This window comes from Balaenoptera acutorostrata, chromosome 3, assembly GCF_949987535.1.
Source record: "Balaenoptera acutorostrata chromosome 3, mBalAcu1.1, whole genome shotgun sequence".
Classification (NCBI taxonomy): Eukaryota; Metazoa; Chordata; class Mammalia; order Artiodactyla; family Balaenopteridae; genus Balaenoptera; species Balaenoptera acutorostrata.
Window position 1 is genome coordinate 97,113,300 of NC_080066.1, and position 19,928 is coordinate 97,133,227.

Below are 19,928 nucleotides of genomic sequence, written 5' to 3' on the forward strand. Positions count from 1 at the left end.
TTTGTAAAGTTAATTTTTAATTTTAGCACAGTTTTAGATTTAGAGGAAAAATATGAAGAAAGTACAGAGATTTTCCATATACCTGCAACGAGTTTCCCTTTTATTAAGATTAGTATGGTACATTTGTTACAATTAATGAACCAATATTGATACATTATTATTAACTAAAGTCCATACTTTATTCAGGCTTTTAGTTTTTACCTAGTGTCCTTTTCCTATTCCAAGATCCCATCCAGTATACCACATTACGTTTACTCATGTCTCCTTAAGCTACTCTTGGCTACGCACTTTCTCAGACTTCCCTTGTCTTTGATGACCTTGGCAGTTTTGAGGAGTACTGGTCAGGTATTTTGTAGAATTTCCAGCAGTTGTGACTTATGTCATGGTTTTCACATGATTAGATTTGTATTGTATGTTCTTGGGAGGAAGACCATAGAGTTAAAGTGCCATTTTCATTACATCCCATCATACTATCAATATAACTTATCACTGTTGGTGTTAACTTTGATCACCTGGCTGAGGAAGTATTTGTCAGGTTTCTCCACTGTAAATTTTCTCAATAGTTCACCTTTTCCATACTGTCTTCTTCAGAAGAAAGTTACTATGCACAGCCCATACTTAAGGAGTGGGGAGTTACGCATCACTTCCTTGATGGCAGAGTATTTACATAAGTTATTGTGAATTATTCTTTCTTTTTATTTTTACATTTTATTTATTTTTAAAATTTGGCTGCTCTGGGTCTTCGTTGTGGTTCGTGGGCTTCTCTAGCTGTGGCGCGGGCTCAGTAGTTGCGGCATGCAAGCTTAGTTGCCCCGCGGCATGTGGAATCTTAGTTCCCCGACCAGGGATTGAACCCCTGCATTGGAAGGTGGATTCTTAACCACTGGACCACCAGGGAAGTCCCATTGTGAATTATTCCGCATGGGAGATTCATCTAGTCTCCTTATTTATTTATTTATTTCACTATTGACTTGTGGATATTTGTTTATACTTTGGATTATTTTATTGCTCAAAATTTTACAGCTTTGACCATTGGGAGCTTGTTCAGTTGACTCTTGTGTCCTTTTGTCATACTTCTTCCATTGTGAGTTTTGTTTTGCTGTTGTTGTGAGCACTTCCTCACTTTCTGGCTTCAGACTCATCTTCTATGTTTCTTACCTGAGTCCTAGAATCAGCCGTTTCTCCAATCAGCTGGTTCCTCTTATTGGAGAATGATACTAGAAACCAGATCTGGATGCTAGGTGTGCTTGCTGTTATTGGGGAGTTGTTGACTCTAGGCCTTCTGAGAAAGGAAGTATTTGTGTGTATGCTAACCTGTTACACACTTATCTATAAATATTTCTATGTGTAACCATCTGTATCGGTATCAGGCTAAACATAGGTTCATACTTATGTCTCTGACTTTATTACCCCATGGATCATTCTAGCCTTTTTTCTTGCTTATCTGTAACCACCACTCCCAACAGTGAAAAACCTGGCTCTCATCATAGGCCATCCATTTACTTAATTGTTCAGTTCTACTGTATGTGTGTAGTGATATCAGGATTGCTGACCTGTACCCCACAGGACATAACCTCATCAACGGGAGTACAGAGCTCACGTGCAGTTTCTGTTGCCTTTAGTCTTGCAGACTCTACTCATTTCCACAGTTACTTAAAGTGAGCATTTTTGCCTTCACCCCCTTCAGTGAAATTATTTCATACATTGATAACACAGTTAGATTGTTTGATCAAATTCTGTATTTTATCCTGGGATTCTGTGACATCCTAAATAATCTTTTGAAAATTGCATACATTAAGGTTCACTCTCTGTGCTGTGAAGTTATAGGTTTCCAAAAATGTACAGTGTCGTGTAACCACTGTTACGGTATAATACAGAATAGTTTTACCATGCTTAAAGATCCCCTGTGTGGATGAATGGATAAAGAAGATGTGACACATACATACAATGGAATATTACTCCGCCATAAAAAGAAACGAAATTGAGTTATCTGTAGTGAGGTGGATGGACCTAGAGTCTGTCATACAGAGTGAAGTAAGTCAGAAAGAGAAAAACAAATACTGTATGCTAACATATATATATGGAATCTAAAAAAAAAAAAAGAATGGTCATGAAGAACCTAGGGGCAGGACGGGAATAAAGATGCAGATCTACTAGAGAATGGACTTGAGGACACGGGGAGTGGGAAGGGTAAGCTGGGACAAAGTGAGAGAGTGGCATGGACATACATACACTACCAAATGTAAAACAGATAGCTAGTGGAAAACAGCCGCATAGCACAGGGAGATCAGCTCGGTGCATTGTGACCACCTAGAGGGGTGGGATAGCGAGGGTGGGAGGGAGGGAGATGCAAGAGGGAAGAGATATGGGGATATATGTGTATGTATAGCTGACTCACTTTGTTATAAAGCAAAAACTAACACACCATTGTAAAGCAATTATACTCCTATAAAGATGTTAAAACAAACAAACAAACAAAACAAACAAAGGTCCCCTGTGGGAATCGCCATTCAACTCTCCTTTCTTCCCCCAAACCTCTAGCCACCACTGATTTTTTTACTGTCTCTCTAGTTTTGCCTTTTCCAAATGTTGTATAGTTGGAATCATTCCGTATGTAGCCTTTTTCAGAGTGAGTTCTTTAACTTAGCAATATACAGTTAAGATTCATCCATGTGTTTTTGTGACTTGATGGCTGATTTCTTTTTGTTACTAAATATTTCATTCTATGGATATACCACTGTTTGTTTTTCCCTTCATCTATTGAAAGATATCTTGATTGCTTCCAGTTTTTGATGATTATGAATAAAGCTGCTTTAAACATTAGTGTGCAGATTTTGGTGTGGACATAAAATTTCCATTTTGGGGGGTAAATATATAGGAGCAGGATTGCTGGATCATACAATAAGTGTTTAACTTTGTAAGAAACTGCCTGTCTTCCAAAATGGCCATACTATTTCATATTCCCACCAGCAAAAATGGAAGTTCCTATTGTTCTGCATCCTTGCCAGCAATTGGTATTGTCAGTTTTTTGGATTTTAGCCATTCTAATAGGTATATATTGATATCTCATTGTTGTTTTAATTTGCATTTACATTTCCCTAATGACAAAACATGTTGAGTATCTTTTCAGGTGCTTGTTTGTGATATGTATATTTTCTTTACTGAGTTGTCTGTTTAGATCTTTTGCCCATTTAAAAAAATTATATTGGTTGTTTTCTTGTTGAGTTTTAAGAGTTCTTTGTGTATTTTGGGTACATCTCCTTTCTCAGATATGTGTTTTGCAAATATTTTCTCCCAGCCTGTGGCTTGTAATTTCCTTCTCTTAACAGTATCTTTTGCAGAGCAGATGTTTTAAATTTTAATAAGCTTAACTTACCAATTTTTTCTTTCATGGATTGTGCTTGTGGTGTTGTATACAAAAACTTATCACTAAATTGAAGCTCATATAGATTTTTATCCTGTGTTTTCTTTTAGAAGTTTTATAGTTGTGCATTTTACATTTAGGTTTATAATCCAGTTTGATTTAATTTTTGTGAAAAGTATAAGGTCTGTATCTATGTTATTCTTTTTTTATTTTTATTTTTTGCATATGGACATCCAGTTGTTCCAGCACCATTTGTTTAAGAGATTATCCTCTCTCTATTCAATTGTTTTGCTCTTTTGCTAAAGATTAGTTGACTATATTTTTGCAGGTCTATTTCTGAACCCTCTATTCTGTTGCAGTGATCTATGTGGCTGTTCTTTTGCCAATACCATGCTATCTTGATTACAGTGAGTGTTTTCTCTTTAAAATTATACTTGAGGATTTTTCTTTTTATACCTTTGTGAACCAGTTTTGAATTTCTTTGCTAATTCTAGCAATTACCTTTCTTTCTTTTCTTGAACTTGTTATTGTTTTCTCTAGCTTCTTCAGTTAAACTAGTTAAGCTCATTTTATTTTCTCTTAAAATATGTGTCTGCTAGGGCTGCCATAAAAAAAATACCACAGCCTGGGTGGCTTAAACAGCAGAAACTTATTTTCTTACAGTTTTGGAGGCTAGAAGTCTAAGATCAAGGTACTGGAAAATTCGTTTTTGGGGGAGGTCTCTCTTCCTGGCTTACAGACGGCCACGTTCTCACTGTGTCCTCACATGACCTTTTCTCTGTGCACAAGGGAAGAGGAGGAGTGGGGTGAAGATATCTCTGGTGCCTCTTCCTCTTCTTGTAAGGATACCAGTTCTATCGGATTAGTACCCCACCTAATAACCTCATTTAACTTTAATTACCTCCTTAAAATACAGCCACACTGGGGGTTAGGGCTTCAACGTATGAATTTAGGGGGTTACAGTTCAGTCCATAACAATATGATAAAAGCACCATTGCTATGAATTTGTTTCTGCATATAGATTTAGCTCTGTACTACATTCTTTGGTGTATGGTATCATCATTATTCTCTACAGGTTGTTATCGTACTCTTATTTCTTCATTGACCTTATAGTTAATTAGAAAATGGTGCTTTTCCCTTGTTCTCCAGGATTTTTTTAAAGCCCTCTGTTTTAAAAGCCAATGTGGAAATCTATAACACTGTGGGCATTGTTTTGATATTTTGAGTTTATTGAAATTTTCTCTGTAGTCTAATAGGGTGTTTCTTAATTGTAGGGGACATTTGGATGTGTGCATTTTTGGTTGGTGTCATGATGTGCAGTGGGAAGAGGTCTGTTTCTACCTAATCGGGGAAAGTGAGAACTTCTAGTTCTCTTCTATGCCACAGGCCAGCCATGCCATTGTGTGTCATATGTTTCTCTGTGTGTGTGTGTTGGGGTCGGGAGGAGAGAGAGAGAGGGAGAAAGAAAAGGTGAATATATTAGGCCCTGTCTTCCTCTAAATATGCCACACTGCCATTGCTGCTTTGGAGCTGTCAAGGGTACGTGTGGAGCACTGTGTGTGGAGTCTCCTCCCAAGTTCCAGGTATGCAGTGAGTCAGAGCCCACAGGGCTCTGGTTTTCCCATTCTCTTTGGTGATCTCTATCCAAGTCCAAGATTTCACCTCCAATGGGATGAGTGCCAGGGAGCAGCCTCACGTGTGTGTCACTTGTGTCTTCTGCAAACTCATCCCCTCTGATGTTCTTCTAGGTCCTTCCCATTGTCTGGGATGGGCTTTCTTCCCTAGGTGGCAGGAAGCAACTTAAATCAATCCTGCAATCTTCCTCTTTTAAGACTCTTGTTAAAAATCGCGCTCAAAACTTTTGAAAATTGTAAAGCACTATAAAATTGAAAGAGTCTTTCATTCAATAAAAAAAAGTTAATAAAAAAATTGTGCTCAGTCTTTTAAGGTCTGGCCCTTGATCTCTCAAGGGAGATTTTTTTCCCCCAGATGAATGTTTGTAGTGAGGAAATTTGAAAATTTTCCTATTAACTTCTAATTTTGATATAATTTCAGACTTAAAGTCTGCAAAGTGTGAAGAATTCTCAAATACCCTTTACTCAGATTCTCCAAGTGTTAACATTTACCACATCCTCTGTCTTCCTGTCCACAAGAGGACACACACACGCACACAAATCAGGAAATTAGTATTGATACAATACTATTATCCAATTGACAGGCTTTCTTCATGTTTTGCCAGTTGTCACACTAAAATCCTTTCTAGCAAAAGAAAATTCAAGATAATGCATTGCATTTAATTGTCATATCTCTTTAGTCATTCTGTGTGTTTTATGACATTAGCATGTTGGAAGATTATAGGCCTGTTATTTTGTAGACTGTTGCCCAGTTTGGGTTTGTTTATGTTTCCATATATTGGGTTCAAGTTATGCATTTTTGGCAGAAATCCCACAGAAGTGGTACTGTGTTTTTCTCAATGAATCATATCAGGAAGCACATGATGTTGATTGTTCCATCACTGGTGATGTTAACTTTGATCATTTGGTTAAGGTGGTGTCTGCCAGGTTTCTGCACTGTAAAGTTACCATTTTTCTTTTTGTACTGAATAAGTTATCTCATGGAAGGATACTCTGAGGCTATTATCCTGTTATTCTTCAAACTTTCACCCATGAGTTTTATTATCCATTGCTGATTCCTACCTGAATCAATTATTATTATGATGGTTACCAAATGGTTATTTTCTAATTTCATCATTTCTTCTACATTAATTATAATTTTTTTTTACTATAAGGAAGAGCTTTCTAATGGAGGACTTTTGGAATTTAGAAAATGCTTTTTCTCTCTCAAGGAGTTGAGCTCCTGCAGTTGAATGTCTGCCTTTTACAACTGTTGTCTTTTAAACTCAAGACTGAGCTAGGAGGCTTTGTTCTAGGCTGTACCCATCTTCTGTCTGAGGCAATGACTACCCTGGGACTATGGGTGAAGAGCCACAGGGTCACACGAATGATTTCAGCCTAGGAAAAACCCCTGGGTTTAAAAGCTTCAGTATCACCTTGCTATAATAGTTTTTGATATTGCAAGTTTTCATATTTTTGTGTCTTTATAGGTACTTTAGTATAAAATTGAGTGAAACTGCTATTAAAGAGGAATTATGTGATCAAAAATAAATATATTACCACTTCGGGTATGTGATGCAACTTAAACCAGTAACAGAATGTTGCCAAATTGCTGACTTGAAGAGCCTGCTTTAATGAATATTTTAAGACCTCTAATAGTAGTGCTTGCAAAACAATTAAAGTTTGAAAAGAACTTTAAACCTTTTTGCTTTTTGAGTAGCTTACCCCTGTCCCTGCAAGGCTTATACCACTAATTTGCTAGATTAACTCATCAAAGATTGTACAAGGATTATGGTTGTAATGTCAATCCTGGTGATGCTAGATTATTATGAATTCCAAATCAGGGAATTGGATTGATGAGTTTGTTTTTACTGTCAGAAGTTGTATGTTATGAATTTGGTGGTGTTTGTGTGTTAGGGTGAATGTATCTTGCCTGTATTGTCTCCGAGTAGATGCTTGAATCAGGTTTGTTTCAGAGGTAGGTGATGAATCCTGTAATGTCTTCAAGACTTGTCATGTTTTCTTAAGCAAAAAACATTTCTGTGCCATAACCTGGCAGATTCTCTCATATTAAGGCAAAGTGATATTTATTTATGTTAGCAGTTTCTTGTAAATATACAGTGTCTAAAGTAGCTAGTAGAACATAAAACAAATTACATTAAACAAAAAGAGTTAAAAAACACAATTTCCTAATTTCTTTATGGGTATTATCCTAAGAGAATAAATAAAAGAAAAGAAAGCTAACTGCTAAGTGTCTCCCCAGTTTTCTCTCTCAAACACATTCTGTTATTTTAATGACTGACCATGTATCTGAAATCTTCACCTTGGGGATCTAAAATAAAAAATAAAAACACAAAGTTATGCAGTGTGCACATTCTCCATATTAAGAATGTTAGACTTTGGGTACATTATCTCCAGATAATTAATGTGATATTTTAGTGTGCCCTTGTACATCCTCTTTGCACAGAAGTTCTAGGGAAATTCTGTTATCTTGATTGCTCTGTTTTGAGTGGCTGATGTGTACAAAGATGATTATCATTTCTACCTGAAAGTGACATTGTCTTAAGAAACATGTGTGGAAGGAATAGAGGAATATTGCAGAGAACATTAGATCTTATCTTTTTTAAAACAACTGTTCACATAAACAAGTCCGTATTTTGTGTGTATTGAACACATGATTTTTAAATCAATAGATCCTTCTTGTTACGAGCGCGAAGATACCTTCTTCTCTGTGTTTCACACTCAAGTCCCTCCAGAAGACTATGAAAACTGTATACAGAATGTCAATAAAGGTATGTGATTTTACATACTGTCCCAAGAAGATACTAGCAGTATGTAGAAATATTCACAGATGAAATGATTTGATGTGATTTAATTCAGTGGTGAGTCGAAGTAGGTGAGGTTCTAGATGAAACAAGATTGGTCGTTATTGAAGTTAGTTGTTGAGGGTTCATTATACCAGTCTTTCTACTTTTGGATTGAAATTTTGTATAATAAAGAGCTAAAGAAGATCTGGCTGCAAGTAATGGAAACCTAGCTTTAAGTGAAAAAGAAAATTTATGGAAAGAATCCTGCTGGTAGACAGCTTCTTTGATTCCCAAGAGCATATCCTGTGGCTAGTCATTGAGAGGGCAATTCAATTCCAAAATCCTAGAGAAGAGACCAACTGATCTATCTTGGGTTAGGTGCCCACCCTTGGTTCAACCAACTCATCCAACCCAGCAAGGGTTGGGGTCACTATAGGAACATGGCAGCTGCTACCCTGGATCACTACCAGGATGGAGAGGAGAAGAGGACATTTCTAGGGAGATAATTCCTACCAGACAATCTAAGGTTTTCTCCTGTAATTTATTAAAAGTATATTTTAAAGAAACTATTATAAATGTAGACAGAGATGCATTTAATTTGATTTATTTTAATGTTGTATTGTTTAAAAGAATATGAAACTTCAGCTGAATGAATAGACTTCATATTTCAACTTAAAAGACTATAAACAATTTGGATTATGGGAAAAAGTTATGTATTTTATATCTAAGAAGGCCACTCACCAAAAAAGTAACTCATACTTTAACTATTGATAGTTCATTAAAAAAAAATCATGTTATTGATTAAAGAATAAAACCCCAATTATAAAGGATAGAAAAGTAAAACTTTTCTTTTGTCTGAAAAGAAATTAAATCCAGAGATCTCACCCTTTTCCTTGTTCTTTCCAGCTAGTGTTATCAAAATTTATTCTTTAATTATTAAATTTGTACTGAATCTTTGATAATAAGCCATAAATACACCAATTGACTAGCTCCCTTAATCCTATTTATTGAGGTAACCTCTCTTACAAAACAAAGGTAACTTTTAACTAAGCCTTGTCTGCATTGAGCTACTGGCTAGTGTTTTTTTTCTGTTGGACTTTAATATGGCAATGTATCCTATTTTGTAAGGTGGACTCCATTTGTCATTTAAGCAGACTCTTCTTTATGTGTATTTTTAGAGCTTTAATGAAGGATTCACATAATTTTTTAAAAAATGCTTTAAATGTGACTACAATGAAAACAAGATATTTTATAAAGGGGATAAGAGTCCACAAGTATTTTTCTTCCTCTTGTCTTGAGTACTCAGGGTCTGAACAACTCAGAGGCTGACTCAAATCTCTTTTCAAAGGTTGAGAAAAACTGATAAACTGAAATGGGTTTTAGGGGTTTGTGCAGATAGGATGTGGAACATCCAGGGCACTTATGCCCAGACTTTGCTTAAAAGACAGGTTTGAACAAAAAGTTTATTGTTCTGAGAGGGTGATGGCAGATTAATAGAGTAACGGGTAATGACTCTAGGGAAAGTTTTATTTCATATAAAGACTAAAATAAAATATATTTTAAAATTCCCATGACATCAGAGATTTCTCCTTTACATATATCACTTGAAGTTCTTTTCGTGTTTCCCCATGATTCCAAAGGAATCAGCATAAGAAGTTTGATACAGGATAATGAATAACAAAAGAAGTTTTATGAGAACTTCATGGCAAATTATGGGAGCACATTTATCTTTTTAAGAATAAATCTCTGGGGAATTCCCTGGTGGTCCAGTGGTTAGGGCTCTGCGCTTCCACTCCAGGGAGCACGGGTTCGATCCCTGGTCGGGGAACTAAGATCCTGCAAGGCATGTGGCGCAGCCAAAAAAAAAAAAAAGAAAAAAGAAAAAAATCTCTGTATGTATTAAGTTTCTGGATCTGGAATTTAGAAGTACTTCTCTGTGTGTTTTATTTCTTGTATATTCTAATATATGCTTAAGGTAAAATTTTAGCATAATGGACAATTATAATTCTGAAAAAATTTTGAACTTTCTTAATATTAGATTTTACGTATGGTGTGGAAAGAAATGAGTCATTGATCAAAGCAGAAAAGAAACCTTTCTCAAATACAGAAAAGATTGAGCTCAGGGGTAAACACAGCCAGGATTTCATTAAGCGAAACATTGAGGTATGTACTTAGAAATTTAGAAGCCAGAATGTGGGATGAAATGAGCTGCAAGCATGGAAATAGTTGTGTTCATTGTCTTTAAATATTTTTTTTGACCATGATGCACGTGTATGTAATTGAAACACTATATATAACTGATAGAAAAGTTTTATGAGCCAGTCCTTAACTTCACTATTTTCTACTCCATCCTATCCTATTCTATCCCATCCTACCCCTGTTAAAATTGCTAGCTGCAACTTATTACATTTGTTTCATTATGCAGAAATGAATCTGGTTCCTGCAGTTTGAAAAACACTTATTTAGAAAATAGTTTTGGACAGTGTTTCCCAGATTTTAAATTGCATATTTAAAATCAATTTAAAATTGTTTTATTAAAGTAATGAGACTGATTTTATAACTGGTGCATTTAGAAATTTGAATGGAAAATTCTCCTGGCAGAGTTGGAGAGGCCAACTGGTTGTCTGCCCACTGTCCCTGCCCCTTCCGCCCAACTCCAGCTGAGCTTCCTGGCAGCCCCTCACTTGTCTCTTGCTCTGATTAGCTCCCTGATTTAGGGGCTCAACCTTGGTCTTACAGGCCCTGCGGTCTCACTTGGTTTGTCCTTAAGGCAGACTTCGACTAACTAAGGGCACAGGAACTCCTGTATTAGACCAGAATGCGAATTAATTTATAGCAAGAAATGTAAGTATGGTGGACAGAAGGCTCATGGCAAACCACTCAGGCAGTTAAGTCACTAGAAAGCTACACTGGTGAATATGAAGTATTGAGAGGAGAGAGTTAAGTAATTCTTCATAGTTCAAGCCTGATGCTTTTTCAACAATTAGCACGTCTTTTCTAGGCAGACTGGATTCATGGGTCAGCCTGCTGCTGTCAGGACTGACCTCTGGGACTCTCGATTTTTCTGTGCTCCATTTTCGTATGATCTGAAGGAGACCTTCTCCAGCTTGCTCTGTCTCTTTGCGCTGGCTCATTGTATGTTGATTTAGTGTTTAATTTTCCAAGAGCAGTAAGGTTTTCCTCATATCCAAGTTCTTGCTGACACAGACAGCAGCTCCACCATATATTTCCCTTTTTTCCTTTTAACAATAGTAACTGAATCTTATTTAAACTCCTGATGTGATATTCTTGAAATTTAAAAGCAGTTTCATTTAGTGAATATATGCCACAAAGGAAGTGGTAAGATTCCTTCCAAATGTCTCAGCAAATATGTTTTTGCATTGATACATATTATATAAAGAGAGGTTTGCAGACTGCCCATGTTTTATTTTTTAAATAAAATGTTTGTTGAAATGGTTGAATATCTTTGCTTGGAGAATGGACCTCTATCAAAAATTTGGCATAAAGTAAAATTACCTAGCAAATGAAAATGCCTAATCTCACAAATTTTACCTTAGTGTTTCTGTATTGTAGAAGCCTCAGGTCCCATTTTTATTTTTCCTGAACTGTGAATTGCTTTGAGTATTTAATATTTTCCATTCATACATTCTGTAGTTGGCCAAGAATTCAGGACAACCAGTGGTTATGATTGACAGAGAGAAGAAAAGGCTGGTTGAACTTTTGAAGGACTTGGATAACAGTGATTCGGGGCTGTCCAGTTCTGAGGTAAGTAAACTCTGATATTCCACAAGCTCTACACTTCTTAATTTTTATTTCTTTAATCATGTTATTGACCCATTAGCCTAAATTTATAGTAATTTTTCAAATTATGGAGCAATATTTCTGACTTTAAAAAATCTCGTTTTACAAATTTATTTTTATCTAAATTTTCCAATTTATTCTTGCTGATTCATTATTGACTCTCCTATGTCGTTATAAGAGTGACTGCAATTGGCTTTCACAATAATAACCACTGCCTGTGATGTGATGGGCTTGGTCATTGATGACATAGAATTGTGTTTCTCTGGATCCTTTTATTTTGGACATTTCTTATTATCCCTAAACTGGTTGCATGATGTTTTAGCGTAGTCTTCAGTAATCCTGAAGAGCACCATCCTGCTCCTGCCCAGGTAACGCTGGGCATCTAGTTCCCTGAAGAGTCTGGGGCGAGCACAGACTGAGTCTAAGGAGGGGGAAAGCATGAATCCAGGGTGCGAATGCGGGTATTTATAGGGCCCAGACAGGTCACATAAGGAGTGCAGTGGCTCAGCGTTTGCACTTGTTTGCATACTAAACTTAAAGCCATATTCTTTTTCTTTCTTTGTTTCTTTGTTTCTTTGTTTGTTTGTTTGTTTGTTTGTTTCTTTCTTTCTTTCTTTCTTTCTTTCTGAGATATACATTTTAAAGTAATAACTAGAATTATGACTTATAACATTATATCAGAACATATAAGAGTTTTAGGAATTTCATGTAATGTCTGAAACATTTATATTAACATATTTCCATACAAATAACCCAAAAAAAGTTTAGTATTAGTTGTTTTTTTGTTTGTTTGTTTGTTTTTTTATACTGCAAGTTCTTATTAGTCATCAATTTTATACATACCAGTGTATACATGTCAATACCAATTGCCCAATTCAGCACACCACCATCCCCACCCTACCGCGGTTTTCCCCCCTTGGTGTCCATACGTTTGTTCTCTACATCTGTGTCTCAACTTCTGCCCTGCAAACCGGTTCATCTGTACCATTTTTCTAGGTTCCACATACCTGCGTTAATATACGATATTTGTTTTTCTCTTTCTGACTTACTTCACTCTGTATGACAGTCTCTAGGTCCAACCACGTCTCAACAAATGACTCAATTTCGTTCCTTTTTATGGCTGAGTAATATTCCATTGTATATATGTACCACAACTTCTTTATCCATTCGTCTGTTGATGGGCATTTAGGTTGCTTCCATGACATGGCTACTGTAATAGTCTTACTTCTACAAAGAAATACATTCTCCTGTGTGCCTTGAAGCTCTAGCCTTGTCGTCTAGTTTTTATTCCCCTATGTTTAATAGAGATGATGTGGTAAATGCTGCTGGCACCCTGCCCAGATACCTTTTACCTGGCACATGTGTACATCCATCCCCCTGCCCTGTGCCAAGGGTGCACAGCTGCCTCCTTCCCTGGAGAATTGCCCTGGGCTAAATGGGAGCTGACCAGCCCAGGACAGCAGCCCCTGCCTCCCCTCATGTCCCCTCACCTTGAGATGGGATTAGCTGTGCCCTGCAGTTTGTCCTCCACCTCTTCCCCAGGGGTCACCCAGTCTTCAGCTGAGACCACATCCTCGCCTAGCTTTGATCCCTTGTCCTAGCCTGCTCCCCTCACACCCCTAATCCTGAAAGCATCCCCCCACTAAGTCACTTAAACAAGAATCTCTGTCTCACGTTCCAGATCTAGGGAACCCAGCCTAAGACATGTAGGTTCAGAGGGTAGTTTTTGCTCTGGGTAAAAAGCAGAGCATGTGCAGCAATATCTGTAGCCAGTGGGGTAGAGCGTGCCGGTCCGTGGCTGCTGCTGCGTGGAAATCCCGCCCAGGGCTGCCTGGATCCTCCAGTTTGTCAAGAGAAGCTAGAAATTCAGATTAAAAGAGAAAAAATAGCAGTTCTCCATCATTCCCACTCCAGGAAAGGCCAGTGTTGTACTGGTGTATGTTCCTCCAGGTTATGTATTCACAGCTGACACTGTGGTCTGTAGAAATGGAGTCTCCAGACACTGCAGGTGGTAGCGGAGCGTGGTTGTGTGTGCTGGCTTTGGCAGTCTGTTGTCACCCGGGCTAGAACGCAGGATCCATCATTTCTCAGTTCTGTCACCTTGGGAAGTTATTTCTCTTCACCTCAGTTTCCGCCTAGTTCTGGAGAGAAATCTAAAGTGGTCTCACTGGCCTAGGATCAGTGTTGGCAGGGGGCTGCATTCCTCTCTGGAGGTTTTTCAATAATTAGTTAGTCTCTAAAATCTTATATCTTAACAGGACAGGATCTTTGGTATGCTTTTATTTCCCTCTTCTCCCATTTCCTCTCCTCCAGAATGTATTGAAATCACCTAGAATCTTAGTTCCAGGATGTTAGAAGTTTTTCCCTTCATTTATTTAATAAATTTATTTATTTATTTATTTATTTATTTATTTATTTATTTATTTATTTATTTATTTATTTATTTATTTATGGCTGTGTTGGGTCTTCGTTGCTGCGCGCAGGCTTTCTCTAGCTGTGGTGAGCGGGGGCTACTCTTTGTTGCGGTGCATGGGATTCTCATTGTGGTGGCTTCTCTTGTTGTGGAGCACGGGCTCTAGGCGCACGGGTTTCAGTAGTTGTGGCACGTGGGCTCAGTAGTTGTGGCTTGTGGGCTCTAGAGCTCAGGCTCAGCAGCTGTGGTGCACGGGCTTAGTTGCTCCATGGCATGTGGAATCCTCCCGGGCCAGGGCTCGAACCTGTGTCCCTTGCATTGGCAGGCAGATTCCTAACCACTGCACCACCAGGGAAGCCCAGAAGTTTTTCCTTTTAAAAACAGTATGCTTCTTATATTTTAGGAATCTTTCTGAATAGTAGCCAAATTTTTAAATCACGTCATTACCTGTGTATTTAAGCTCAACTAATTGTTTATTTGTACAAATCATTTTTCCTGAGTTATTCTCTTGGAATTAAAAAAAATTTCCCTGAAATAATGATGGTGTGTAGATAATTTTTTGAGTGTTTGCCTATTCAAAAATTTATTTTTCCCTCATTTGAATGATAGCTTCAAATGGTGGTAGCTAAATCCTAGATGCAAAATCCTTTCTTTCTGGAAGCATATAGGATTTTCTCTTTATTTTTTAGTTCACAAATTTTATCAGAACGTATTTTATGTGTGTCTTTAAAAACTTTTTTGTTCCTGCATGGTACCTTGTAGGTAGGCCCTTTTTATCTGAAGGTTCAAGTCTTTCTTCTGTGCGGAAAATTATCTTATTTCTTCCCTTCTATCATCTCTTTTTCTTTCCTTTTGGGCTTCCTATAAAGTGGGATATCAGTTGGGAATGGGATTGACTTCAGGTAACAGAAAACTTTATAAACAGTGACTTCAGCAAGAAGTTTATTTATTTTTTTCAGTAACAAGAAATCCAGGTATAAGTAGCTAATGTCTTTTGATCTTCTTGACCTATGTTTGTAGTGTGGTTTTGTTTTTAGGTGTGCAAGATTGCTGCTATATCTGTATGTAATGTGTTAATTTTCCAGGCAGAAAGAAAGGGGGAAGGGGAAGGAGAAAAGAGACTCCTCTGAAGTTTTGCCTTTTCCTTTGGGAAGATGTGGTGTCCCCACGACTTCCACCTGCATCTCACTGGCCAAGCTGTCACGTAGTCATTTGTTTCATACAGCTCTGCAAGCGAGACTGGGGATTCAAGTATTTCATTTTCTCTTTTTTTGTAGCAGAGGAAGGCAAGAAAGGAGGAGATTGGAAAAGGACTAGGTCAGTCAGTGTACCAGCCCATAGGTGGGTATAGAATCTCCTGGATCTCTCCTCCAGGTCTTAAAATATTTTTCTCATAATCCTTATCTTTTTTGTCATTTTGCTCATATAAGTTCATTTTACGGTTTTCCTAGTTGGGTTTCAAACATCTCTATTCTGCTCCTTAGCTATGCAGCCCTCTTTTGAGATTGTTGTTGTTATTTTTACAGTTACTATTGTTTTTAAACTAATATTTGCTGAGAGTTCTTTCTGTAAGTTCTCTGAGGAGAAAGTGTCCTTTCTTATTACTGATGTGGGAGATTTTATACAGAGATTCTATGAAGCCATATAGGTGGTGGCACATGTTGGAATAGAGATTTAGTGGAGGAAGATGTGAACGTGGCAGGAAGCATTTAGGAACACTTTGAGGAAGGGACCGATCTACTGTTTTTCTCAAACTGTACGAAACTTCTTGCCACGCTTCACATTTGCTGTAGTCTTTCAAGCGTCTGTGTGCCCATTTCTTTATGGAGTGCTCCGCCACTTCGTCTCTGACAGATCCAACGTAAAGAGGATGACTAACATGATAATTATGTTTGAATTCCACAAAACTCATGCCCGCTGGTTGTTCCTTACAGTGGTATGTTTGACTGTATGGATGTAATATTCTCTTAAATTTCTCTAAGATAGGTAGAATTTTTAAAAGATTTCCTTCTAGGTAGGGAACTCATACTTGCAACTAATGGCTCTCCCCAACGCTGGAAGCCTCTACTGTCACTCTTCCCAACAAAATGGATTTTGCATCAGATCTTAAATTACTCACGTCTAAATCAGTATTGAATGGGTGAGTCTGATTGTGGACCCTCATTACCGGTGTGAACCCTAGCTGTAAAGCAGGGTGGTGCAGAGCATTTCCTGGGTTCTGTCTTAGGGAGACAAGACTCCTACACATTGCAAATCTAGCCAGAAACACACATACCATCTACTACATGTTACACATAATTTCCTTCTGTAACAGCATAAAGCATGAAACATTTAAATTTCTGTTGAATTTAATCTGCCATGTTCTTTTACCTCCAGTGTCATTAAAAAAGAATTCCATTCAAACAAGAATTTAAAATTTATTAACCAATATTTAGTCATTGATTCCATAGTTTTTTTTTTTTTTGTCTGATTCTTTATTTCTCTTTTAGGTCATACAGTATTTATATCACTTTTATTTAGGGAAAATTAATCAGAGTTTCTTATTTGTGAGTAGTTAGGTATTTTTTAAATAATTATATATAACTTTCATATGCCAACTTGCAAGTATATTTAAAATGTTTATTACTGTATCATATCCTTATATGGATATAGTATAGTCTCACTTTCTCCCTATTTTCAGACATTTGGGCTTTTTGCAGTTACTCTTTTTTGTAAGTAACATGGCAAAAAACATTTTAGTCAGGGTTCTAGGTTGCAAGAAACAGGCAGATTTTGGTTAAAAAAACAGAAAACGAATTTATTGGAAGACTTGAGTAGCTCACAGACACAGTGGGAAGTTTGGAGGACCAGGCTTGTAAACCAGGCAGATATCAAGGTAGGCAGAAAAATGGCCCTAGAAACTCCTGAGAATCAGTCTGGTTCGGGGCTGCACCGAGGCCACCAGACACCCCTGATAATGATCACTGCTGCCACCTTCACTGCTATCAACACTGGATCCTTACTGCTACTGCTGTCACCATTAATCACTTCCCCACTTTCCCTGCATCTTTGAATCTCTCTCTCTCTCTCTCCCCCCATCAAGAGTCAAAGTCCAGGGTGTTCCCTTCTGATTGGCTGAATCTAGGTCATTTGCTTGTCTTCTTGATGCCAGTAGGTAGGGAGAAGGAGTGTCTCGTGGGTACCTGTTCCCTAGAGAGACTCATGCAGTATTTGGTTTCACTGAAGCAGAAAGGGAGATTGGATGCTGGGGCCAGGAAGAGACAGTGTAAGTCTTTCTGCATAAGTTTTTGAATGTACTTCTTCTGGTTACCACTTAGGGTTTGATCCCTAGTATTAGAGTCATGAAACCAAAGTGTGTGTTGCCCTCCATCTGCCCCTTTATTCTTAGTGTTCTTCATGATTCTTCTGTCCTTGTGCTACATGCTTCCCTTTGTGACCTCACCCATTCCCATGGTCTAAGGGTTTGAACCATTATAGAATGATGAGTGAGTCCAAAATACTTATTTCCAATCCAGGTCTCTATCTTGAACTTCATACAAACATATTTAACTACCTAACATAATCTGTGGATATCCTAGGGACATCTGTGAATATCAGAAGGCCCCAAACAGAATTCATCATCATCATTTTCCTCCTCAAACCTACCACGTCTCTGGTATTCCCTAGTTTGGTCCTTATAACCACCATCCCCCTAGCTGATAAAATCAGGAATTTGGTTTTTATCCTTGATCCTTACTCCTCCCTTCATTCTTCCATCAAATTGCCTCCAGATTCTGTAAACTCTGCTTCCTAAGTATCTCTGGAATTGGTCCTGTGTGCTTCATTCCCAGGAAACATTCCGAGTTCAGGCACTCATCACTTTTCTTGTAGGCTACGGCTTTTGCTTTTTAACTGGATTTTCTGCCTCCAGTCTCACCCTCACCTGCTCCAGTTTTAAAGTGCACAGCCGATTGTGTTGTTTCTCTAAGATGCTACTAAGATTATTTCCTTTAGGAAGCATTCTCCAAACACGTTTTCTCCTTGCCCCTTCCTGTTAACAGAGGTTAGTTGACCCTCCCTGGTGCCCATGGAGCCCTGGGTTTACCAGCACTTTTCACACCTTGTTAAAATCTTTGCTGTCAAGAGACTGAGAACTCCTGAGGGCAGGAACGTGTGAGATTCATATTGAATCACCAGTGACCAGTGAAATGCCTCCCCATAGCAGGCACTCAGTACGAGGTTTTTGAATGAATGTTATGAATGGCTTTTAACCTGTTAAGAAACTAATGTTAGTTCAATAACGAGTTAGATGACCAGTTTTTTTTTTCAAATATTATTTATTCGGCTGCATCGGGTCTAAGTTGTGGCACGCGGGATCTTTAGTTGCGGCATGTGGGATCTAGTTCCCTGACCAGAGATTGAACCTGGGCCCCCTGCATTGGGAGTGTGGAGTGTTAGCCACAGGACCACCAGGGAAGTCCCTAGATGACCATTTATGATCATGAAACCCAAACAACCGAGTCTATGTTACTTTTCAGGGACAAATTTTGAAAATAACATGTCTGTTATAGGGTAAACATGATTTCTTCCTTATTCAACATGTCACAAACCACTTTTTTCAGAGTGGAGAAATGAGAATGTTATGAGACCCAGACTGTGAGGCTAAGAGAGTTATTCCGTAGGGTAGAACACCCACAAAATGTAAGCAGATACTTTACGCAGAGTTGGCAGATAATGAATCCTTAAACTATTTAATTTTTTTTCTTGCATTATCCCAAGTTAATTCTGTTCTTTTTTTATATTTGTTTTGTTTTGCTTTTTATTTGTTTTTGTGAGGAGCACTGATGTAGCGGTCTGAAAGGTATATTTTGGAAAAAAAAATGTAGCATAAGAATGACCTGGTGACCCTTGTTTCCTTTTAGGGAGATCAGTCTGGCTGGCTGGTCCTGGGAGAAGGATACACACCTGCAGTCACCCAGCATCAGCAGCTTGCTGAAATTGATACAAAACTCCAAGAACTTTCTGCCGTTTACCCAACAATTTCCAGCTCTTCTCCAAGACCTGAACATCAGAATGATGAGGTATGTTTAACTCAAGAGCCCATAGGCTGTTCAGGTTTATGTGTGCTAAAGCTGGTTCACATAATATGACAATCTGCTTGTTAACTAAAGAGGTTTCTTCCCAATTGCCTTTTCCGTGACTGCAACTGCAGTGATAGTGATTTCTACAACAGTGTCTATTTTCCTTTGCTGATTTCCACTTTCTATTCATTTTTTTTTTCAGTTGGTAACTTGCTGAGATGGGATGAAATACTTATTTTAATATTGTTATATCTTTATGGTATAAGCTAATTCTTGATCGTGATCAGGAGAGAGGAGAGGGAAGAGAATAGATACAGCACTGCTTAGTCCTTTGAGAACTTTACTTCTCTTTGTTCCTTTGGTTCTAGGTGTTAGCAATGGCAGTCACTTGTCCCTTACTCTGGTACATTCTTCTAGCTCCTTTGATTTACCAGCAAATAGTGACGCTCACTCTGTTGATAACTTCTCTCCTGTGAGAACTTTGAAATGAGTATGTTTCCTTTCTTGACAGTTCCCTCAAATATTCTTTTACAAAGCTAACAGAGGGTGAAGAAAAACGGAAGGGTAACTACAGCTTTGGAGCAGTAAAATTCCTTTCTACCCCTTATATTTCAGTACTTCGTGGGATCTAGTTAGGGGTTGGGTGGTAGTTTTTGCCTGCAGAGAAAATGGCTGGTCTTTTGTTATTCCACTAACCCTCTACCAGTTTTGTAAACATATCACCAAATCATTTTCTGTACAATATTAGATGCATGTGATTTTCCTGGTTTTTAAGAAGATTTAAATAATATCAGTAGTCTATAGGTAATAATTCTGCTTTATAGTCAGTCTTTTCTCCAACCTGTCAATTGAAGATTAGGGATCTGGCTT

At 37.9% G+C, this 19,928-nt stretch overlaps 1 protein-coding gene across 4 annotated transcripts in view; it reads left to right on the top strand.

Moving 5' to 3' along the window:
• FSIP1 (fibrous sheath interacting protein 1) overlaps positions 1-19,928 on the top strand; it is a 214,419-nt gene that overhangs the window by 37,977 nt on the left and 156,514 nt on the right. For all 4 annotated transcript variants that reach the window (XM_057544286.1, XM_057544285.1, XM_057544288.1 and 1 more), the window contains exons 6-9: positions 7,671-7,769; positions 9,823-9,947; positions 11,439-11,549; positions 18,900-19,058. In XM_057544286.1, coding sequence (XP_057400269.1) covers positions 7,671-7,769; positions 9,823-9,947; positions 11,439-11,549; positions 18,900-19,058 — 494 coding nt within the window. The remainder of the gene's footprint in view (positions 1-7,670; positions 7,770-9,822; positions 9,948-11,438; positions 11,550-18,899; positions 19,059-19,928) is intronic.